Source organism: Gallus gallus, chromosome 17 (assembly GCF_016699485.2).
Source record: "Gallus gallus isolate bGalGal1 chromosome 17, bGalGal1.mat.broiler.GRCg7b, whole genome shotgun sequence".
Lineage (NCBI taxonomy): Eukaryota > Metazoa > Chordata > Aves > Galliformes > Phasianidae > Gallus > Gallus gallus.
The window spans coordinates 249659-273435 of NC_052548.1; the positions used below are offsets into that span (position 1 = coordinate 249659).

The 23777-nt window shown below is 55.9% G+C and overlaps 1 protein-coding gene and 2 long non-coding RNA genes across 11 annotated transcripts in view; 1 reads left to right on the forward strand and 2 right to left on the reverse strand.

The window, feature by feature from the left end:
• LOC112531469 overlaps positions 1–23777 on the reverse strand; it is a 73256-nt gene that overhangs the window by 45975 nt on the left and 3504 nt on the right. The gene's annotated exons all lie outside the window — the stretch shown is intronic.
• On the forward strand, positions 506–22476 carry LOC112531483. Of its 4 annotated transcripts, none has more exons than XR_005840472.2 (4): positions 506–717; positions 21379–21484; positions 21560–21708; positions 22179–22476. It is a non-coding gene; the product is annotated as an uncharacterized LOC112531483 (long non-coding RNA). The 4 variants fall into 4 exon arrangements; XR_005840474.2 differs by having other exon boundaries at positions 21560–21696; XR_005840473.2 differs by lacking the exon at positions 506–717 and adding an exon at positions 19323–19513.
• LOC121107067 (zinc finger CCCH domain-containing protein 11A-like) lies at positions 14908–17302 on the reverse strand. Of its 2 annotated transcripts, XM_040649259.1 has the most exons (4): positions 16593–17302; positions 16183–16306; positions 15856–15918; positions 14908–15602 (listed from the first exon to the last, which is right to left on the reverse strand). In XM_040649259.1, the coding sequence occupies exons 1-4, from the start codon at positions 16644–16646 to the stop codon at positions 15469–15471; spliced, it is 375 nt and encodes a 124-aa protein (XP_040505193.1). In that variant the 5' UTR covers positions 16647–17302; the 3' UTR covers positions 14908–15468. The 2 variants fall into 2 exon arrangements, with proteins under 2 accessions (XP_040505193.1, XP_040505192.1); XM_040649258.2 differs by having other exon boundaries at positions 15385–15602; positions 15856–16306.

Sequence of the window (23777 nt, forward strand, 5' to 3'; positions counted from 1 at the left end):
GGCCCGTCTCCTCCTGCCTGTGAAGCTGCAGATGAGGCTGCACGCGTCTTTGCGCGTGCACTGCTGTGCAACGGGATGGGGTTGCATGTGTGTGCGTGCATGTGGTTGCACGCAGGGATGGGCCACACACGCGTGTGTGCTGTGGGCAAACAAACCGCTGTGGTGCTTCAGGGAGAGCCTCACCGCCTTTTTGCTGCTCCCGGCAGCACCTCGCTGCCATTCTTTGCTTCTTGGAACCACTTCCTGTCGCTGCCGCTGCTTTGAGGGTGTCCGCTCTGCTCCCAGCTCGGTGCAGGCCCATGCCGGCCTCTCATTGGTCAGCGGAGGCTCCATCCCGCCCTTGCTGGCCTCTCATTGGTCAGAAGCAGCTCTGACCCACGCCCGGTGGCCAATAATTGGTGATCGGCAGTTCCATCCCGCCCCTGCTGGCCTCTCATTGGTCAACGGCATTTCTGGCCCGCCCCTGGCCTCTGATTGGTGAGCGGCAGCGCCGCCAGCTGCAATCAGCTGAGGGGCAGTGCGCGCCGTTGGCAACCGGCTTGGAATCGCCCAGCTGTCCCCTCAGACGGCAGCCCATGGCCGTCCCCTTCGCCGTGGGATGCGGGGATTTGGGGCGGCTGAAGGAGTCGGGGCCCCCACCGCTGTAGCGCTGCTGCCCCCATTAGGGCCTGGAACCCCGAGCCTCCAGCTCTGCTCGCGGTGCCCCCCAAGGCTGAGGTGGTCTGTGGGTGGAGGGGCAGTGGAGGAGATGTGGTGGGGATGTGGGAGCTGAGGGGCTTTGGGGGCTATTGGGGGATGTGGGAGGATATGGGGCTGTAGGGTGCTGTGTGGGGATCTCGAGGGATATGGGGATATTGGTGGGTTTTGGGAATAGAGCGGGATGGAGGGATGTGGGGCCCACAGGGGGTGCTATAGAGGGATGTAGGGCTGTGCGTGAGTTGTAGGAGGAGATGGGGCTGTAGGGGGCTGTGTTGGGAATCCAGGGAGTGTGTGAGGGGCCATGGGGAGGCCAGAGGGAGAAATGGGACTGTATGGGGTATAGGGTAGGGCTTTGGGGCGACAGGGGGCTGTAGTGGGTTATAGGGGTGGATATTGGGGGATATGGGGCTGTAGTGTTCTGTGGGGGCTATTGGGAGGGATGTGGGGCTATCGGGGGCTTTAGTGGGGGCCGTAGAGGGATATAGGGCTGTGTGGGGTTGCTGGAAAATATGAAACTATGGTGGCTGTATGGGTGTGTGGGACTTTATGGAGCTTAATTGTGTCTCTAGGTGGGCTATGGGGCTCTGGAAAGCTGTGGGGGACTGTAGAAGGGGTATTGGGGTATATGGGAAAAGAGGGGTCTGTGGTTGGGATCTAGGGATCTGTGGGCAGCTATTGGGGGATATGGGGCTCTAGGGTGCTGCAGGGTCTTTACAGAGTGTTTTAGAGCTATATGGGAGATATAGGGGGACTTGGTTCTCTAGGGGGCGGTGGGGGTATAGGGGTGATATGGGTCTGTAGGGGGCTTTGGGAGGAGCTCCACGGTTCTATGAGGGGGCTGTAAGGGCTATAGGTGTGTTCGAGAGGGATATGTGGCTCTAGGGGTTTGTGGCAACATGTGGGAGGGTTGAGGGTGCTAGGGGTTGGGGGGGGCTATAGGGCAGGATGTTGTGCTGTAGGTGATTGTGGGGGCCTGAGGGAGGATATAGGGTGTCTGTGGGGATATAGGGGAGATATGGAGTCTAGAAGGGTTCTAGGGGGATATGAGGCTGGATATGGGAGAGTGTGGGGGGCTCTGGAGGGAGTCTAGGGCCAGTGTGGGTCTGTGGGGTGCTATAAGGGGAGATTGGGCTTTAGGGGCTGGGGGACTGTAGGGAGGGTCTTAGGGCTGTAGAGGGGACATGGGGTGCTATGTGGCTGTAGGGAGCAGGGGAATATTATGACGCTGTAGGGGGCTATTGGGAAAGCTATATGGTTCTATGGGGAGGCTATAGGAGCTTTATAGGTGGTTATGGGGCTATAGGGAGCTGTGGGTGGTCTGTAGGCGGGTTCTAGTAGGGTAGGAGGCTATAGGGGGCTGTGGAGGGGATATAGGGAGATATGGGGTAGTAGTGAATTTTTAGGGGGTTGTGGCAGGCTGTAAGAGGGTATAGGATGATAGGGGGCCAGGGAGGGTCTGTAGAGAGGGATGTTATGCTGGAGAAGGTATGGGAGGCTAAAATGGGCGTTTGGGGGTTACAGAGGGGCTGTGGTGGGCTATTTGGGGATATAGGGAGATATGAGGCTATAGGAAGTGTTTGGAGGATGTGGTCCTCTAAGGGGCTGTGTGGGTCCATAGGATGATCTGGAGCTATAGGGTGATCTCTAAAGGGATGTGGGGCGAGAAGGCTCTCCCTTCCTTCCTTTCCCCCCTTCCACAGCAGGGAGGGTGAAATGCTAGTCATGAAATTGAAATTGGAACTGAAGTTGTCTTGCAATAGAATATGATGCTTTTGTGGTCTTCAATCTGAAACGTGTTTTCTCCTTGGCTTTAGGATATGTGTTTGTTTTTAATGACTATGCTTAATAATCTAATCATGTTTCATAATGCCTTTTGAAAAGGTTTCAGTCTGCAGTCTGCTGATCCAAAAGAAAGAAGGCGTTTTTTGGAGGACATAATCATTGCAAGTCGAGCTGCTGCTGAACCTCCCCTTCCAACATCCAGCAGGTGAGGACGCTGTGAATCTCAGCCCTCCCTCCCTGCACGGTAGCAGCGATTCTAATCAAACCTCTGAACTCCCAGGTTTGTTCTGCAGGCCCCAATGATGGCACAGGCATGAAAGAGCCCAGAGCTCGTCGCTGGGGAGAGGCTGCGTATGGCGTTGTGAAGGAAGAGATGGAGGAGTGGTTTGAGCAGCGCTGTGCAGGAATGAACGGCTGGTAAGAGAAGAGGTGTGTGTGCTGAGAGCAAGGGCTGTACGGCTCCTCTCTGTGTTCTCACAGGAAGTGCACGGCAGAGCTCCTTGCTCTCTGTTCTTTCTTGCAAGGCTGCGGCGCTTCAAAGTGCGCTGTGGGTGGGCAGCGCGATGACAGCCCAAGGGTGGCAGCAGGAGATGCAGCGCAGCCCTCTGCAGCAGCAGGGTGCATTGATTGGTCTTGCTCATTCGTGAAGGAGAAGGTGTGTTTAGCTGCCAACTTTGGTGGCTCCATGGCATGTGCTGAATGCTTTGGGGCCCTTCCTGTGTTCCTCATGTCCTGAGGCAGTGAAGGACTTCGCTTGCTCTGTAGGAATGGTTCCTGTGCAAGGACATGGTCGTCTGCCTGTAGCAGATACTGAAGGTTGTGGTTTTGTGACTGCAGTGATGGAGTTGGCTTTAGAATGGCAATTGCACTCTGCTCACGTGCAGCTCTTTCTGACACAGGCAGTATTCGGGCAGCGGTACTGCAGCTCCTCTGGCAGCTTTGCAGCTCAGTTGGGAAGCAGAAGATGTGGATGTGAAAGAAGAAGTCCGTTGCTGGGACGTTCCCCTGTTCTTCCCCCAGCTGTCCCCTTGCCTCAGCCTGGATTCCCCTTGCATTCCTGTAGGATTCCCTTCCATCCCCCTGGCTGCCCCTTGCTTTCCCCAAGGCTGCCCTTTCCTTTCTCATGACTGCCCACCCATCATTCCCTCAGAGTTCCAATATCCCTCCCAGTGTTTCCCAGCAAGACCCCTAGAGACACCCTATAGCTGTTGCCTTTCGCAGGCAACCGTGATGTTCGTTGCTTAGGGGAGCCTGCGGCTTGGCCAAATACCGAGGTGACACCAATATGATGAGCGGCAAAATGGCGTTTATTAAGTTCTAACAAGCACTTATATTTCTTTTAACCCTTCGTGTACGCCCACTGGATGGTACACGTGGCACGTACCTAACACATGGGGAGGAGCCTGACACGTTACATCCCGAGACCCCGATCACGCCTATTACAACATCTCCCCCTCCCCATGCTATAGAAAGCTGACCCGTTACAACGCGAACGCAAATCCTAACTCTATTTCTATTCCTAAGTGCGTCTATAATTGCTCCTGAATGCGCTGATACACGTACTGCTGACGTGAGATTTCCTTTATGAAGTTTCTTAAGCATGCCTTAAGAAGCTGAACAAAGCATGGAAGACAGAGCATAATAGCCAAGAATATTGCTAAAACTACGATAAGCGTTTTAAGCATTTGTTTTAGCCACGGCTCTAATTCCCCAAGCAGACCCTCCAACCATTCACCGAAGGGATCGGCCTGCACCTTGATCTTCTGTGTGTGGCCTTGCATCCACTGTAGTTGTTTATGGATCGATGCGCTGTGATCACTTAAGTTGAAGCAACAGAACCCTTCGACATCCTCACATCCGTGGCTTTGAGCTAAAAGCAAGAAGTCAATAGCCGTGCCACCCCCTGGCAAAGAACATAGACACATTAGCAGAGATAGAACCAAATTTCTCGGTGTGTGCAGTAACGGCTGTGTTGCCGGATCCGTGTCCTGGCCTGTCTTCGGTGGTCCACGCACCCATATAAGTGTTTTTTTCCGCTTCTCCGGTGTCGGGGTCTTCGGCTTCCCCAGTAGCCACGCCTGCAACAGAAACGCTCAGTTCTCGTTACTTGAGGCCAAACTCTGGCTTAACTTTCCTCGATGGAACCCATATAATGTTTCCCGACTCTTTGTTTTTGACCGCTGCGTAGCCTCTACCCCAAACTAAAATAGACCACCCTGATTCCCATAACCCATTGTCGATCTTAATCTTCACCGGTGGTCCTTCTTCAATAATCCTCGGTTGCCAGTGCTTTTGCATAGGGGTGCGGTGATTCTCCCCCCGTTCAAAATGGTTTAATGCATACAACGCACGAGCCAGCAACTCTCCCTGTTGGCTCACTGGAATCTTTCCCCTGTAATTTTCCCCCTCCCCAAGGACACACAACTTTTCCTTGAGGAGCCGATTCGCTCTTTCGACAATAGCCTGGCCCTGCGAGTTGCCAGGGATACCTGTACTATGCGTGATGCCCCAACGCGCTAGCCACTCCTTGGTGGAGCGCGAGATGAAGCAGGAGCCATTGTCTGTCTCAATGTGACTCGGTAGGCCTAATGTCGCAACGCACACCGACCAGTGATGTTGTGCTGCAGAAGAATTCGCGCGGCCATGTTGGGTAGCAACAATGACAGTGGACGCGGTATCAACAGTAACCGCAAGCCAAGACCTCGGCGCCAGACGTGGCTCCAGCGTGAAGTCCGTCTGCCAGACGTCGAGAGGTGCAATTCCCCTAGGGTTCACTCCCGCACTAAGCGCAGGGGCTGAATTACAGTGAGGGCATGCCTGCACCACCTCCCGGGCCACCGCCATAGGAATAGAACATGTCCTTGACAGTGCTCGAGCCCCTAGGTGTAGCGTAGAATGTAGGTCTCTAGCCTCCCTCACCGTAAGAACCTTGTGCCCCGCGTGTTGGTCGGCGAGGGCATTGCCAGTTGTAAAGAATCCCGGAACGTCTGAATGACTTCGCACATGAAGAACAGCAGCGGGCGCTGTCCTTGCCGTCAATGCTTCCTCCAAGAGGAAGGCAATCGAAGTATTGGGTTGTCCTTCCTGCCCCATTCGTAGTAACATTTTTGCAATGAAAGCAGAGTCAGTGACTACATTGCAAGGGGTGTCTGGCCAGAGGAGCAGTGCGATCGCTACCGCCTGCGCCTCAAGCGTCTGAACACTGACACTGTGATCTTGAAATGTTCTTATTTCCCAGTCACCCGTCTGGTTCTTCCAGACAACCGCCCCCTGACCTGTCAATGAAGAGGCATCCGTAAATACTGTTGGACCATCAAGGGGAGAAGCAACAACCCGAAGACGGAGTGACACCTGGAGTGGGCGTGCCAGCTCGAAAATCGGAAGGGAACCCGCATACCTAAGCTTGCCTCCGAACCCATGCAGGGCTAGGAGGATCTCGTCAGGCAAGATCTGTGAATCTCGGAAGAACCTGGGCAGGTGGACTATATCCAAATCCTTTCCAAAATCCCTAAATGCAGATGTCCTTGCCTTACTAAGTAGCAGGGAGAGAAGCTCCACCCATGGGGTAAATGCCCGCACCGGCTGTGCTGAGAACAGCCAGCGCAGAGGTTGTGGACAGGAGCCCAGTGCATGACCAATGACAGCTACGGCTCCATCCTGGCAGCGAGTAACAGCGCCCTCTAGGGGGATACCCGGTGTCCACCTGGACAAACTTGCTGTTGAGGACAGTGATAGTATTTCTCGCCAGGCAGCGTCCATCTCTGGGGTCCACTCTCTCCTTTCCCGTGGGTCTGAGCCCTTCAGCTGGTCATAAAAGGGCTTCATTAATCGTGGTGGAATACCCAGTGCTCCCCGGACCCACTGGATAGCTCCTACCAATTTCTGAACATCCCACAGGTTGGTTACGTGAGGCTTAATCTCCAGGCCCTCGGGGATAACTGTGGATGATCTAAACTTATATCCTAGGAATTCTATCCCCGGCCCTCGTTGTACCTTTTCTTGGGAGATCGTGAAACCTGCACCCGTGAGCGTGCCTGACACCCGTGCTTCTAGGGCTTGTAGTTGGGAACCTGTCGGAGCTGCAAGCAGAAGATCATCCATGTAATGGACAATCTGGCAGTCTGGCATGTCGCGTCTCACTGGCGCGATAATTGTATTCACCACAAGCTGACAAATAGTAGGTGAACAGGCCATTCCCTGAGGGAGAACCTTCCATTGAAACCTTTGAGCTGGGCCCTGGTTATTCCGTACAGGGACTGTGAATGCAAAAGCCTCCCGGTCCTGTTCTGCCAAAGGGATGGAGAAAAAACAATCCTTAAGGTCAATGACCACAAGGGGCCATCCCCTGGGAACAGCTGCAAGTGATGGACCGCCTTGCTGAACGGGACCGAACTGGACGAGCTGTGCATTAACAGCCCGAAGATCATGCAATAAACGGAAGGACCCCGATGGTTTCCGGATAACAAAGATGGGCGTGTTCCACCTACTAAGTGACGGTTCAATGTGTCCTGCCTCCAGTTCCCTGGAGACCAGCTGCGTCAGCGCTGCTAATTTATCAGTAGGAAGGGGCCACTGATCCACCCAAATGGGAGACGCTTCCCGTTTCCAGCGTAATGGGATGGCAAAATGCAGCGCAAGGTGGTACACAGTGGCCCTTAGTATAAATTTGTGAGTCGAACTCCCAAGGACGTGAGAAAATCACGCCCTAAGATTGATCCTTCCACCGGTGCCACGAGGGGTTGCACCAACACCGGTGCCTCCATCATCCCACTCCTATCAATGATAGCGATCTCCACTTCCTCTGCAGCCCCTTTTGTTGGGACTGTGCCTCCCACTCCCCCAATATGCTGCCAATGCGAGGTGAGTGGCCAGTTCGTCGGCCAATCGGCCTCCGCAATCACTGTAACGTCCGCACCAGAATCTAGCAAAGCCGTAAAAAGCGTGGTTCGAGGTCCCTCTTTTTGGGGCCACGGACCCGCATATGACATTATCACCTTAACTAGTGGACGGTCCCCCAATCCCATGGCTAATGCCATGGTGGGCATGTTCTCCTTGGCCCATTGCTCTGATTTGGGAAGGTGCCCTGGGCCCGAGGCGCCCTCCCTTGGCCGTTTCCCTGCATCGCTTCCTTGATCTTCCTGCAGTTACGCGCCGTGTGGCCCGCCCCACCACACCACTGGCATTTTTTGTCTGTGTCTGTTTTTGAGCCACCTTTATTCGGACAGTTGGTCCTAAAGTGTCCGGGTTGTCCGCACTTATAACAGACACCTTTCCCTCCCCCGTCCTTGGGGCGTGTAGCTGCCTGTACTGCGAGCTGGAGGGCTGCGGCTAAGCCCTCATTTGTTAATGGAGTAGCGCGCTGATGGTCAAGCACATATTTGATAAGTTCCCCTGGGGTTGTTAAGTTGCCTGGGGCCGCCCTAATAATTTGCTGTATGTCCGAGAGCGATTTTTGCTTAAGGCAATCAATGATAACAGGACCTTGGGCCGGCTCTGGAAGATCGGACCCCTCAACTGCACGAATCAAGCGGTTTGCAAATTCTGCAAAAGGCTCTGAAGGGCCTTGTTTGATATCCGCCCACGGGAGAGTAGGCTCTGTAACTCGAGCCAGCTCCCGAAGGGCCTGTAGGGCCACAGTTGTGACTGCTGCTAACTCTCCCGGTCTCAACAGCCTAAGCTGGCCTTCCGGAGATCCCACCATGCCGTCCGCTACACCCTGGAGACGCGCTAATGTAGTCCTATCCCCTCGACCCTGACCATTGGCTGGGTGTCGGGCATCTCGGGTGGCAGCCGCCACCACTGCTTGCAAGTGTGTATTCCAAGCATCATACCACAGGGTGTACTGAACCGGTTCAAGGATCACATGCATGAGGCTGATCACATCGTACGGTAGTAGGCTAGAGGCCATGAGGGCCTCTACCGCCGCCATTGTTACTGGGGAACGCAGCCCCTTTGTTTTAACAATTTCAGAAAGGCGGGTTATTGCTTTAGAATCTAGAGGGACCCACGCCGGGCCCTCTGTCTTGACTATGACCGGAAGGGCTAGCGGCGGCCGTGCTGGGTCGGCTGCTCGTAAGTCCTCCCTCACCCGGGCCCAATCAGTGAGCATGGGCGGAGCCCACGGGGTGGGTGCTGTGGGGCTGCACCCCTCAGGGGTGGACCCCTGGGACGTTGGCCACGGGGCTCCGCCCCTGCATTCACCGCGGGGCGGGACGGTGCAGTCCGCCCCGTTGGGGAAGTTGCTACAGCAACAGACTGAGCTGCACTCGTTATCACAACACACGGGTTGCGCTGTACCTCCTCGGAATGCCGTACCCTCCCCCGAAGCCTGCTTATCAGCCCTGCAGGAGATGTTACCACATTCCTCTAAGGACCTTCCCCCCCCCTCCCCGACTGACTTCAGTGAAGGATATAAGCCTTGAGAGGGATACGGAGGTGGGGGTGTTGTGGCCTCCACGCTTGAACAATTCGATGCAACTTCGTCCTTCTTTGCTCCCGGAGCTATCGTGGCAGGATGGGTTGTAGGGGCTGGCGCCACCTTATCTCCAGCCGGAACTGCACGAGGAATGAGACCCACTCCCGGCCCCGCAACCTCTAACCCCAATAGCTCCCTGGCTTGTTCGCTCGCAAGTTTCTCCTCGCGCGCAGCCTTCAATCCTCCCAGAATCAAACCCCAAGTTTTAAATTCCGCTGCTTTTTGAGTGACCATTGCTCGTTGGGATAAGGCAGCGGTAATTGAATCCCAATTACTGTGGTCATAAATCTCGTGGGGCGATGTTAACAGCCCTTCCCTCTCAAGCAACGAGAGGACCGCAGCTATCTCCTTCTGAGAAGGAGCATGCTTCCCGTTATAAATCTTACACGCATGAACGATCACCTTTATGACGGCTTCCATGATGCCCCCGATCCTCCTCCCGATTGAGACCAGGATCCCAGGCTCTTCTCCGGCGTGATTCTGGAGGGTATATCTGTCGCTCGTCCGCGACCTCCACCGACAGAGGGGTGACTGCAGATTCCCTCTGTCCCCGGGCTTGTCCCCCGGCTTCCACCGCCCAGCAAGTCCTAACGCTCCGCGGTGGGCTCCTGCCCCGTCAAGCAGACAGCCGACTCATTCCCCTAAGCATCACGTCGGAGGTCACCACTTGTTGCCTTTCGCAGGCAACCGTGATGTTCGTTGCTTAGGGGAGCCTGCGGCTTGGCCAAATACCGAGGTGACACCAATATGATGAGCGGCAAAATGGCGTTTATTAAGTTCTAACAAGCACTTATATTTCTTTTAACCCTTCGTGTACGCCCACTGGATGGTACACGTGGCACGTACCTAACACATGGGGAGGAGCCTGACACGTTACATCCCGAGACCCCGATCACGCCTATTACAACAATAGCCCCCCACAGAGCCCTGGAGCCCCTCGAGGACCCCCTCAGACCCAGTACACCTCCCCCGTAGCTGGCCCATACCCACATGGAGCCCCACAGTCCCCAGCAGCACCCCATGTGCCCCACTGGGCTTCCCCGGAATCCTCCTATTTCCTCCCTCAGACCTCCTTTACTCCTCCAAGATCCCCCCTGGGAACTCGCTGACCCCCATGTTCTTTGACAGTACCCCCATCACCATCCAGTGAACCCCATAGCCCACCTTTGGCCTCTCCTCCCCCTGACCTGCCTCCAGATCCCGTACAACCTCACAGTGCTGTAGCATGGATGGCTTCTGCAGGTGAGGAATGGGGAGCTGGAGAAGGTGTAAGGCACAGATGTGGGTGAAAGTGAAGTGGTTGGCACTGGGGATACTGGGGAACACAGATCAGAACATGGGAGGATTTGGGGAGGATAAGGGGATGTGGACCACAGCCTACAGGAGCAGAGTGCTTCTCAGGAGGAGGCAAGGTGTGAGTTACAGGTGGGACTTGTGGGTGCGGGGACGTGGGGTGGCATGGGTACGTGGGGGGTCTGGGGGCTCGTGGGGAGCGGTTTGGGGTCCGAATGGAGGATGTGGGGTGGTGTTGGCGTGCATTCATTGATTTCTTCCTGAGAGGGGATTGGGGTTCCCTGTGGCCCAAAGGTGGAGCCCTCATCGGTAACCGCACATGAGCCCAGAACCCCATATAACTCCACGTGACCCAAGGCTCCACATATCCCATAACCTTGTGAGCACAGTAAGCCCATATGAGGCTGTGGGCAGGGATGGGTCTGTTCCTGGCTTGTTCAGGGGGTACTATAAGGTGGCTCTGGGGCCGCTGTAGGTCAGCAGCCTGTATATTCCCCTGATGCTCATCTTGCCCTCATCTTGGGGGGCCAAATGGAGGTCAAGGGGTTTGTTGGGGGCTAAGGAAGAGGTTCCATGAGTGTATCCCATAGCTGCCCAGAGCATCCCCAGAGCCATCCTAGAGGAGCAGTTCCAGAGCAGCCCCATCATTGCCCATAGCTCGTAGCCAGCAGCAGTTCCACCAGCAGCAGTGTGTTGGGTAAAGACAGCTCCTAAGTGTGGCTCTGCTCCAAAGCTGCCCCAAAGTGCTCCTGAAGCCCTCCCATAGGCGTCTTTTAACTGTCCCACAACCCTGTGAGGCTTCCCCACATCCCAGCACATCCACGAACGTGCCTGTGGGGTGTGCGAGAAACGCTCACATCCCTGATGTTCCACCAGGCACAGCTCTCAGTGCAGCAGCAAAGCTCATTCCTGATTGCTGTGGCATTACTGCACTCTCTTCTGTGAGCTCCTTCTGCTCCTGTAGCTCTCCTCCCATGGCACCCACTGCTCTCCTGTTCCCCCTTGGCTGGGCACTGCAGGCTCACAGTCTCCACCACGCATCCGGTGTGCCGTTTTTCCAGGTGTCGTCTATGGCCAACGTGTTCCTTTCGGGCTGATTGTGTGTTTTTCTATGCAGACAGGCAGGCAGGACTTCTTGCAGCTGTTGCACGTGCTGGGTCTCATGCTCCGTCCTGCGGCTGTGCCTTATCTCGTGTGCACTCTCCACCTCCCCCTGGTCAGAACGTCCTGGCCCTGCTGTGCTCTGCTCAGCATCTGTCTGCTGAACGACGACACAGCTGTCACATTGAGCCTGCCTTGTGCTATCCCTGCAGATGTTGGATGATTTCCTCTGCCACTCTCCCACCTGTAACCGCTCGGGTGCTTTCCAGCAGCACACAGCTGGCACACAGAGCCATGCTGACCACGGCAGGGTGCAGCTCCCTGTTGCAGTCCCGTAGCGGTGGGTGGCCGTGCCAAAGGGGGATCCCACTGCTGCTGCTCCCCATCCTTCTGCGCTCGTTCTGCACCACCGTGCATTCCATCCTTCCTCCTCGTGCTGCGCTGACCATTTCTCGGGGTCGTTGCAGCAGCTGCTGCAAGTGCAGATGTTGGAGCAGTTTCTTCCCCACCGCGAGATGCCTTCCAAGAGGCACTGCCCCTACTGCTGCAACGGCCCCAGTCTGGGACGCCTTTTTGTAAGGAGTTGTGTTGTTTGTTCTGCAGCTGACTTGGATTTCTTCTCCCACTGTCCCGTGAAGGAGTTGATTTGCTTCAGTCCATCCCTGTTCCATTCCTGGCTCGGGTATCCCTCGTGGCCATGCAGCACCGCAGCAGCAAAGCTCCAATCCCTTCCCCGGTCTCAGTGGGTTCAGTTTGTTCTGTTCTCATCCACTTACAGAAACAGAAGCTACCAAGCCACCAAACCCTGGGACAGGTATTTCCCTGCAGAAGCATTCATGTCCTTCTCCTGGCCCCTTTGGCCAGCTCCCAGCTCTCCAAACTGAGGCGTACGGCTGCAGCCCACCCCATGGCTTCTCTGGGGCAGCTGTGGGGCAGCCCCACCCTGAGGAGGAGATGCCTTTTCCTAGCATGCAGCTGGTTCTATGGCCACATGGGGTGAGGACGTGGGGTCGTGGGTCACATAGGAGTCCTGCAGGGTCACAGAGTTACGGGGTGATGTGGGGCTATGGGGTCAGATGGGGTTCTGAATCACAGTGATAGGGTCAGATTGGATGGTAGGGACAGATGGGGTGACATGGAGTTATGGATCACATGGGTTGTATGGTCAGGGTGAGGTGGGGGCAAGGATCCCAGATTTATGGGCCACATGGCGTCAGTTCGCAGCATGATGGGGGCAGGAAGAGTCAGGGAGTCACAGGGTCATGTGGGGGTATGGTTCCCATCAGGGCTGTGGGTCACGTGCAGCCATGGGGTCACGCACATACAGGGCGATGAGGTCATCTTGGGTTATGGCTCATGTGGGGTAACGGCTCAGGGCCCCACCTTTGGGCCACAGGGACGCCCAGTCCCCTCTCACGATGAAATGAAACCACTGCAAACTCTGTCCACTCCCCCCCCCCTTTTTACCTCAAACCGCTCCCCACATCCTCCCATACTCTCTACGTCCCCATACTACCCCATGCCCCTGTGTCCCACCTGCAGCCCACGTCTTGTTTTCTCCTGAACAGCATTCTGCTCCTGCAGCCTGTGTTCCCACATCCCTTAATGTCCCTATATCCACCAAACACACCCCCAGAGAGCCCTATAGCTCCTCAAGGACCTTCTCAGACTCAGTACATCTCCCCTACAGACAAGCTGGGCCATCACAGGCTTCTGCAGTCCCCAGCAGCAGCACACATCCCCCTCTGAGCTCCCACTGAACCCCCTTGTTTTCTTCCTCACACCTCCCTTACGCCCTCAGTCCTCTCCTGGGTCCTCAGAGTTCCACAGTCCATGACAGGACCCCCATTACCATCCCAGGATCCCCATATCCCACCGACGAGGAACCCCACAGCAAAACACATCTCAGGATGGGGCTCCAGTGGTGCACCAATGCATTCATTAAAGAGAGGAGAATGAATGAGCGTAAAGGGGGGCCTTTCCTCCTGATGTTGCCCACCGCCTGTGTGTTGGCTGTGCCATGCCAGCAGCATTTTGTCCTCGAGCTGTGAGTGCAGGTATGCGTGCATACGGGGGTGTGCAGAGATGGTGCTGAACATCAGAGCGTGCATTGCGCTTGGCTGTGTGCACAGTGCTTGCAGGTGAAAGTTTTGCATCTGTGTGCATGCACATGGCAGTGTGCAAGGCTGGAGCAGTGCTCGAGTCTTCGTGCGCGTGGGTGTGCAGAGGGATGGGGTGCACGCATGTGAACACAGCGCCATGGCAGGCACTGCAAAGGAAACAGCTCCATCCCAGCCACAACAGTGACAGGCAGGCAGGCACTGGGGAGGGCTGCACGGCAGAGGGACGCCCTCTGAGTGCCACAACCTGGAGCGCTGTCTGCAAGCAGAACAGTGCCGGGATGGCAGCCTGGTGGTCCTAAGCTGCAGAGATGCTGCTCTGGACCAACAGCCTGTCATTTTTTCAGAAAACGCTGTCCTTTTTCTGAACTTTGCTCATTACATACTTGTCAGTAAGGAAAAAATGCTTGGTGCTGCCCTGGGAAACTCGGCAATCTCCACAGCATTGCTCTCCAAGTTAGCACGCTCATGGCCAGGCTGTGTTCCCAGCAGCTCTTTGCACGTGCTTTGCAGACAGTCTGTCTGTGGGCAGTGCAAAGGACTGCTGCCTCCGTTGCATCACTGGACGGCAGCATTCACTGACGGAGCTGTGGCAGTTCTGAGCGAGCGCCGCGAGACCAATAACGAGGAGGTGGTGCAGCAGCTCTCCAAGTGCCGCTGGACAAATCAGGCCGTGTGCTCTCTGTAAATCTATAAATTTGACTGGTGTTTATTGACTACGTTTGAAGGTGGAGTGCCGAGTTGGGCGGCACTCAGCGCTGCCCTGTAACGCCGCGCACTGCAGAAGCTGCTGCCTGCTGACGCTCCTCCTCTCAGTCCTTCAGCTGCAGCTTCTGCATCATCTCCACAAGGCTGTCCACTGCGGAGGCCTGGGAAGAAACGGAGCGAGGGTAGAAACAGGACACCACTTCCCTCGGGATTTTACAGTCTCTTCCTTTCATGTGTGACAGACAGAGGCCCTGAGAACAACAAGAGCCGTGTCTGTGTTCACCAAGGACTCACCTCTGCACGTGCAGCGGCAGCTCTGAGGGCAGCCTTCTTCAGCTCCACTCTCCTCTCTTTTCGTTGTCGTCTTCTTTCTGTAAGGCAAGAAAAAGAGATGAATTCATTTTGTCTACAGTGAAATGGCAGAAACATACATGCCGTACAAGCAGAAGGCAGCAAAAAGACGGAGGAAATGGGACTAGGAAGCCTCCCAGTGAATGACATTTCCAGGAGGCGTGCAGAAGACTGCCATAGAGTTAACGGGAAGAGACAGGGTTACACGTTCTGGCACCTCACTGCCTTTGGACTTTGTAGCCTTCCACTCTTTTCCCCTCCAAGGATAAGGAAAAAGCAAAGCCAACCCTAAGCAAACTCAGTGTGCTCGCACAGGGAAGCGCCTCAGCACGGCGGGTACCACAGCACCTTCTCACCTCTTTGCTTGGAGATCCGAGCAGCAGCAGGCCCAGGGTGTGCTGCTGGAGCCGGCACACAGTCTCCACTCGGCCCCCTCACTCTCTTATTGGAAGGCAGCTGCACTGCTGTTGGTTTCCCTTCCTCCAAGGCCTTGCGTTTACATCCAGCCTGGGTGTTGGAGACAGAGCGGGGGCACACGGCAGGGGAAGGTCTTCCCCCTGTGCTGGGACCTGCTCTTCTAGGGAGACCTCCAGCCTGCAGAGGAGCTTGAGCTGCTGCCTGTTGAGAAGCTCTCTCAGTATGGACCTGCTGGACCACTTTGACATAGATTTTGGCATTTGGCTCAGCACCAATCTCTGTTAAGAAAGCAAAAACAAGGAGATTTCATGAGAGCCCAACACTACTTTCAGTCAGCAAAACGGGTCACAATCCTGGGACATCTCATCTCGAGTGCTCACGGTCATGGATCATAGGAACTCGGCTGAACTGTGGGGTCACATTTCTAAGCAGCACAGGAATACTAAATGTAAATGCAGGGATTAAGACCACAACCAACACACAACGTCCACAGTCCCAGGAAAGGACGGACAGAAAGTTTCACTAGAGAGACAGTGCACCAAGCCCAGGTGCCTGCTGTGTGTCTGTACCTCTCTTGGGTGCTGTGCGACACTGGGCGCTTCTGCCTTGCCTTTCTGCAAGGCTGCGCTTTGCTGGAAGGCCGCTCGCATCAGCTTCTGGCAGAAAGGAGACAAGAAAGACATGAAGAGCATCTCTGTGGTGGAAGATTTGAGCACAGCCAACCACAAACTTCTGGTCTGCAAGAGCAGTTTCTTCAGCTTGCCTTTCAGCTGTTACAACATTATGCCAACTCTGCAGTCAGCACGGATCTGCAGTGCCCTTTCCTCTCCACTCCATCGCACACTCTGCCATCCATGCTGCCCTGTTTAGAGGCACTTGCCCACAGCACAGCTCACAAGAGCTTCTTACCTGCGGAGGCTTTGCGTTTCCAGCCTTGCCCAGCACCACTCCATGGACGCGCAGGCTCCATCCCTACAACAACAGATGGTGTGTTGATTTCACAGACACCAGCAGGCAGCAGAAGTACTGCCCAGTATGCCCACGTCCCCCCAGAAAACAGAAAGATGCTACTTTGACAGCCCAAACACAAACTGATTGATAGTTCACTTCTCACTGCTCCTTCCTGCACTCCAAATGCATGCTCATTTGACATCCCCTGAAGCGCTGCACCCGCCCAGAACGAATACTCAAAATTCATTCCTCCACACTTCATGACAGAGGGCCGAAGAAACTCACTTCTGTATGGCATGAAGGACCGTCCGTCCCTGTTGCGTCCCTCTGTGCGCTGGAAGGCGCGGTCGGATCTCTGGCAGCCTGCTGGCTGCTGCTCCCAACCGCGGGGAACCGCGCCGCGCCGCTTCTGAAGAGAGAAAGGAAGAAACGGTGGTGGGAACGGGCAGCCAAGGCTTGCAGAGAGGTTCCAGATCGTGCCAGAGAGGGGATATCAGAGTGCTGAGACACTAACTATCACTAAGGGAAAAGACGGCCTGAGCCACGTCCGCGATGTTAGCCCAGGCTGTCAGCAGTAAGCGCTGAATGCAACCGGTTACTGAGGTCACCAAGGACCAGCAGGGCTCCCCCTGCTCCGTCCCTTCCCCTTGAGAGCAAGAGAAAGGAAGAACCAAGCAGAAGAAGCCCAGCCATACCTTGCCACTCAGACGGCAGCAATTGGAACCGCGGTCGTCTCCGTGCTGAGACATGGCCGCTGAAGGCTCAGAGGATGATGAAGTTCCCAGGCCTCTGTGCACAGGAACTTCCCCGGCCCTTGGAAAGAGCTGGCTTCCCTCTTCCTCCGACTGCCTCGATCCCAAAATCTCCCTTGGGACAGGAACCCTGCAGAGAGTACCGACGAGTGCACACGCGGTGCTTCTGACGGGCTCTCACAGGGTGATCTGTTCCACGGAAGGCCCAGAGCTCAGCCTCGGTGTGCAGCACGCTCACCAGAGCACCAGCTCTGCTCACCAGCTGTGGCGGAAATGCTGCCACCCCAGCAGTGATTGTGACCTCAGCGAGTGCCCGCATCGCTTCCGTGCTTTCATCATAAGCGAAGGAAATGGGCGACTCCCAGATCCACATCTTAGGAAACCACCACCAGGGTCACCCAATGGGGTTATTTGAATAATGGAGAAGTGAAGATGACTCTTGTGCAGCCCAATAAAAACCAGTCAAGACCAGTATGGCCTCAGAGTGGTCAATGGAGTCCCAGGGGAACCCGTAGAAAACAAAACCCCGGGCCTGTGCCAGCATCTGTGTTTGGGGCTTTGAGTCCCAGGGCTGATGTCAGCCTCTCCGGCTGTGGCTTTAAGTCCCAGGGCCAGTGCTGGGCTCCCCGCCTGTGTCTGTGGCCTTAGGCCCTTGGCTGCTTCTGGCCTCTCTTGCTGGGGCTGTGGCTTTAAGCCCCTGGACTGGTGCCAGCCTTTCAGGCTGTGGTTTTGGTCCCCAGGATTGGTACCAAATTTGAAGAAACCAACAGGAGGCTCACCCAATGGGTGATCATGGGTGTCATTGGGGTTAGTGGGGGTCAGTGCGGTTAATGGGGTTATTGGAGTCAATGGGGTCATTAGGGTCAATGGGAGTCACTGGCGTCAATGGGGCAAGGGGGGTCACTGCGGTCAATGAAGGTTATTCGTGTCATTGGAGTCAGTGGGGTTACTGGGGTCAGTGTGGGTCATTTGGGTTATTGGGGTCATTGGGGTCTATAAGGCTCCTTTGGGTTAAAGGGGTCAGTGGGGTCAATGGGGATCATTGGGGTCAGTTGGATTATGGGGTTCATGTGAGGTCACTGGGGTCACTGGGTCAAAGGGCTCAGTGGGGTCAGTGGTGCCATTGGCGTTATTGCAGGCTGTCACGGAGTTACCTAGATAGATCTGTGCCCGTGACAGGGGGGCAGTAGGCTTGTGGGCCCCCCTTCCCCCTGACTTCCCGAGAAAAAAACGAAGCGGTGGCAACAATCTAAGAAGGAGAACTTATTTTACTAGCTATGATGTTGGGATGCAAGATGACACGATACAATACAATCTAATTGGGAGTAAGTATAATAAACCAAATGAAATGAGGGAGAGAGAGCGAAAGAGCGATAGAGAGGGAGAGAGAGAGAGAGTGAGAGAGTTTCCGAAACCGAAAGCCTAACTTGATGAAGGCGCCTGGCTTGGAAAGCACACCCACTCCTCTCCCGGCAGCAAGCGAAAGTGAAGAAGCACCGCGCGCAACCAGATGACGTATCTTCCGTGATGTGTCTTCCTTCTGTGACCGTGAGGTCCTCTGGGATACGTAGTTCTTCTCTTTTGTCCATGATGTTATGATGTGGAATACCAATAGCGAAGTTACAAAACCATGACACAGGCCAGAAGGGTTTGGGCTTCCAAGCAATCACCAAGCTTTTGGATGAGCCAGCCCTCTGCTTTTTGTGAGGACAGACCCCAACGAGCCCACATAACCCGAATAACCTCCTTGACCCCCACAGACAAGTCCTCCTTGGAAAGCCATCTCGGCAAGGGCAGAATAGCGCTGTTCTTGGGCCGCAGCACTCCATGGCCAGGCGCTGCTCAGACGCTGGGGCTGCATTTCCTCCTGGGCACCCACACATGCTGCGATTCCCCTGCAGGTTCCTGCCGGGTTTGTGGCTTCCTGCTGGGGAACTCCTCATCTTCTTCTGTAAGTCGGGCTGCAGGTCCGACCACCTGCAAAGACCGAGGCAAAGCTCTCACTGAGCGCCTCAGCCTTTGCCATGGCTGCCCACTGCCTTTCATCCGAGGGAGCGCTCTCCTCGGCCCGTCTCCTCCTGCCTGTGGAGCTGCAGATGAGGCTGCACGCGTCTTTGCGCGTGCACTGCTGTGCAACAGGATGGGGTTGCATGTGTGTGCGTGCATGTGGTTGCACGCAGGGATGGGGCCACACACACGTGTGTGCTGTGGGCAAACAAACCACTGTGGTGCTTCAGGGAGAGCCTCAACGCATTTTTGCTGCTCCCGGCAGCGCCTCGCCGCCATTCTTTGCTTCTTGGAGCCCCTTCCTGTCGCTGCCGCTGCTTTGGGGGTGTCCGCTCTGCTCCCAGCTCGGTGCAGGCCCGTGCCGGCCTCTCATTGGTCAGCGGCAGCTCGATCCCATCCTTGCTGGCCTCTCATTGGTCAGAAGCAGCTCTGACCCACCCCCGGTGGCCTCTCATTGGTGATCGGCAGTTCCATCCCGCCCCTGCTGGCTCTCATTGGTCAGCAGCAGCTCTAAGCCACCCCCGGTGGCCTCTCATTGGTCAGCGGCAGCTCTGACCCGCCCCTGCTGGCCTCTCATTGGTCAATGGCATTTCTGGCCTGCCCCTGGCCTCTGATTGGTGAGCGGCGGCGCCGCCAGCTCCAATTGGCTGAGGGGCAGAGCGCGCCGTTGGCAACCGGCTTGGAATCGCCCAGCTGTCCCCTCAGACGGCAGCCCGTGGCCGTCCCCTTCGCCGTGGGATGCGGGGATTTGGGGCGGCTGAAGGAGTCGGAGCCCCCACCGCTGTAGCGCTGCTGCCCCCATTAGGGCCTGGAACCCCGAGCCTCCAGCTCTGCTCGCGGTGCCCCCTGGGGCTGAGGTGGTCTGTGGGTGTAGGGACAGTGGGGGAGATGTGGTGGGGATGTGGGAGCTGAGGGGCTTTGGGGGCTCTTGGGGGATGTGGGAGGATATGGGTCTGTAGGGTGCTGTGTGGGGATCTCGAGGGATATGGGGATATCGGTGGGTTTTGGGAATAGAGGGGGATGGAGGGATGTGGGGCCCACAGGGGGTGCTATAGAGGGATGTAGGGCTGTGCGTGGGTTGTAGGAGGAGATGGGGCTGTAGGGGGCTGTGTTGGGAATCCAGGGAGGGTGTGAGGGGCCATGGGGAGGCCAGAGGGAGAAATGGGACTGTGTGGGGTTTAGGGTAGTGCTTTGGGGCGACAGGGGGCTGTAGTGGGTTACAGGGGTGGATATTGGGGGATATGGGGCTGTAGTGGTCTGTGGGGGCTATCGGGAGGGTTGTGGGGCTATCTGGGGCTTCAGTGGGGGCCGTAGGGGGATATAGGGCTGTGCGGGGGTTGTTGGAAAATATGAGGCTAGGGTGGCTGTATGGGTGTGTGGGGCTTTAAGGAGCTTAATTGTGTCTCTAGGGGGGCTATGGGGCTCTGGAAAGCTGTGGGGGACTGTAGAAGGGGTATTGGGGTATATGGGAAAAGAGGGGGATGCGGTTGGAATCTAGGGATCTGTGGGCAGCTATTGGGGGATATGGGGCTCTAGGGTGCTGCAGAGTCTTTAGGGAGTGTTTTAGGGCTATATGGGGGATATAGGGGGATTTGGTTCTCTAGGGGGCTGTGGGGGTATAGGGGTGATATGGGTCTGTAGGGGGCTTTGGGAGGAGCTCCACGGTTCTATGAGGGGGCTGTAAGGGCTATAGGTGTGTTCGAGGGGGATATGTGGCTTTAGGGGTTTGTGGCAACATGTGGGAGGGTTGTGGGTGCTAGGGGTTGGGGGGGGCTCTAGGGCAGGATGTTGTGCTGTAGGAGATTGTGGGGGCCTGAGGGAGGATATAGGGTGTCTGTGGGGATATAGGGGAGATATGGAGTCTAGAAGGGTTCTAGGGGGATATGAGGCTGGATATGGGAGAGTGTGGGGGGCTCTGGAGGGAGTCTAGGGCCAGTGTGGGTCTGTGGGGAGCTATAAGGGGAGATTGGGCTTTAGGGGCTGGGGGACTGTAGGGAGGGTCTTAGGGCTGTAGAGGGGACATGGGGTGCTATGTGGCTGTAGGGAGCAGGGGAATATTATGACGCTGTAGGGGGCTATTGGGAAAGCTATATGGTTCTATGGGGAGGCTATAGGAGCTTTATAGGTGGTTATGGGGCTTTAGGGAGCTGTGGGTGGTCTGTAGGAGGGTTCTAGTAGGGTAGGAGGCTATAGGGGGCTGTGGAGGGGATATAGGGAGATATGGGGCAATAGTGGGTTTTTAGGGGGTTGTGGCGGGCTGTTAGAGTGTATAGGATGATAGGGGGCCAGGGGGGGTCTGTAGAGAGGGATGTTATGCTGGAGAAGGTATGGGAGGCTAAAATGGGCCTTTGGGGGTTACAGAGGGGCTGTGGTGGGCTATTTGGGGATATAGGGAGATATAAGGCTATAGGGGGTGTTTGGAGGATGTGGTCCTCTAAGGGGCTGTGTGGGTCCATAGGATGATCTGGAGCTATAGGGTGATCTCTAAAGGGATGTGGGGCTAGAAGGCTCTCCCTTCCTTCTTTCCCCCCTTTCCACAGCAGGGAGGGTGAAATGCTAGTCATGAAATTGAAACTGGAACTGAAGTTGTCTTGGAATAGAATATGATGCTTTTGTGGTCTTCAATCTGAAACGTGTTTTCTCCTTGGGCTTGAGGTAATCTGTTTATGTTTAATGATTATGTTTAATAATCTAATCATGTTTCATAATGCCTTTTGAAAAGGTTTCAGTCTCCATTCTGCTGATCCGAAAGAAAGAAGGCGGCTTTTGGAGGACTTGATCATCGCGAGTCGAGCTGCTGCTGAACCTCCCCTTCCAACATCCAGCAGGTGAGGACGCTGTGCATCTCAGCCCTCCCTCCCTGCACGGTAGCAGCGATTCTAATCAAACCTCTGAACTCCCAGGTTTGTTCTGCAGGCCCCAGTGATGGCACAGGCATGAAAGAGCCCAGAGCTCGTCGCTGGGGAGAGGCTGCGTATGGCGTTGTGAAGGGAGAGATGGAGGAGGGGTTTGAGCAGCGCTGTGCAGGAATGAACGGCTGGTAAGAGAAGAGGTGTGTGTGCTGAGAGCAAGGGCTGTACGGCTCCTCTCTGTGTTCTCACAGCAAGTGCACGGCAGAGCTCCTTGCTCTCTGTTCTTTCTTGCAAGGCTGCGGCGCTTCAAAGTGCGCTGTGGGTGGGCAGCGCGATGACAGCCCAAGGGTGGCAGCAGGAGATGCAGCGCAGCCCTCTGCAGCAGCAGGGTGCATTGATTGGTCTTGCTCATTCTTGAAGGAGAAGGTGTGTTTAGCTGCCAACATTGGTGGCTCCATGTCATGTGCTGAAGTCTTTGGGGCCCTTCCTGTGTTCCTCACGTCCTGAGGCAGTGAAGGACTTCCCTTGCTCTGTAGGAATGGTTCCTGTGCAAGGGCATGGCTCTCTGCCTGTAGCAGATACTGAAGGTTGTGGTTTTGTGACTGCAGTGATGGAGTTGGCTTTAGAATGGCAATTGCACTCTGCTCACGTGCAGCTCTTTCTGACAGAGGCAGGAGTCGGGCAGCGGTACTGCAGCTCCTCTGGCAGCTTTGCAGCTCAGTAGGGAAGCAGAAGATGTGGGTGTGAAAGAAGAAGTCCGTTGCTGGGACGTTCCCCTGTTCTTCCCCCAGCTGTCCCCTTGCTTTCCACAAGGCTGCCCTTTCCTTTCTCATGACAGCCCACCCATCATTCCCTCAGAGCCCATATATCCCTCCCAGTGTTTCCCAGCAAGACCCCTAGAGACACCCTGTAGCCCCCCACAGAGCCCTGGAGCCCCTCAAGGACCCCCTCAGACGCAGTACACCTCCCCCATAGCTGGCCCATAGCCACATGGAGCCCCACAGTCCCCAGCAGCACCCCATGTCCCCCACTGGGCTTCCACGGAATCCTTCTATTTCCTCCCTCAGACCTCCTTTACACCTCCAAGATCCTCCCTGGGAACTCACTAACCCCCATGTTCCCTGACAGGACCCCCATCACCATCCCAGGACCCCCATAGCCCACCTTTGGCCTCTCCTCCCCCCGACCTGCCTCCAGATCCCGTACAACCTCACAGTGCTGTGGCAGGGCTGGCTTCTGCAGGTGAGGAATGAGGAGCTGGAGAAGGTGTAGGGCACAGATGTGGGTCTCAGAAAGTGAAGTGGGTGGTACTGGGGATACTGGGGAACACGGATCAGAACATGGGAGGATTTGGGGAGGATAAGGGGATGTGGACCACAGCCTACAGGAGCAGAGTGCTTCACAGGAGAAGGCAAGGTGTGAGGTACAGGTGGGACTTGTGGGTGCGGGGACGTCAGGTGGCATGGGTACGTGGGGGGTCTGGGGGCTCGTGGGGAGCGGTTTGGGGTCAGAACGGAGGATGTGGAGTAGTGCTGGAGTGCATTCATTGATTTCTTCCTGAGAGGGGATTGGGGTTCCCTGCAGCCCAAAGGTGGAGCCCTGATCCATAACCCCACATGAGCCCAGTACCACATACTACTCCGCGTGACCCCGAGGCTCCACATGACCCATAACCCTGTGAGCACCATAACCCCATATGAGGCTGTGGGCAGGGATGGGTCTGTTCCTGGCTTGTTCAGGGGGTACTATAAGGTGGCTCTGGGGCCACTGTAGGTCAGCAGCCTGAATAATCCTCTGACGCTCATCTTGCCCTCATCTTGGGGGGCCAAATGGAGGTCGAGGGGTTTGTTGGGGGTAAGGAAGAGGCTCCATGCGTGTATCCCATAGCTGCCCAGAGCAGCCCCAGAGCCATCGTAGAGCTGCCCCAGAGCAGCCCCATCACTGCCCGCAGCCCGTGCCCAGCAGCAGTTCCACCAGCAGCAGTGTGTTGGGTAAAGGCAGCTCCCAGGTGTGGCTCTGCTCCAAAGCTGCCCCAAAGTGCTCCTGAAGCCCTCCCATAGGCGTCCTTTAGCTGCCCCACAACACCATAAGGCTTCCCTACATCCCAGCACATCAACCCAAGTGCCAGTGGGGTGTGCGAGAAACGCTCACATCCCTGATGTTCCACCAGGCACAGCTCTCAGTGCAGCAGCAAAGCTCATTCCTGATTGCTGTGGCGTTACTGCACTCTCCTCTGTGAGCTCCTTCTGCTCCTGTAGCTCTCCTCCCA

Bases quoted from the DNA above. Each gene is read 5' to 3' on its own strand.
- LOC121107067 (XM_040649258.2), bottom strand. From the start codon at position 16,646: ATGTCTCAGCACGGAGACGACCGCGGTTCCAATTGCTGCCGTCTGAGT. The intron at 16,307-16,592 runs GTATGGCTGGGC...TTCTCTCTTCAG, and splicing joins GCTGCCGTCTGAGTGGCAAG to AAGCGGCGCGGCGCGGTTCC. The intron at 15,603-15,855 runs GTAAGAAGCTCT...CCTTTCTGCCAG, and splicing joins GAAACGCAAAGCCTCCGCAG to AAGCTGATGCGAGCGGCCTT.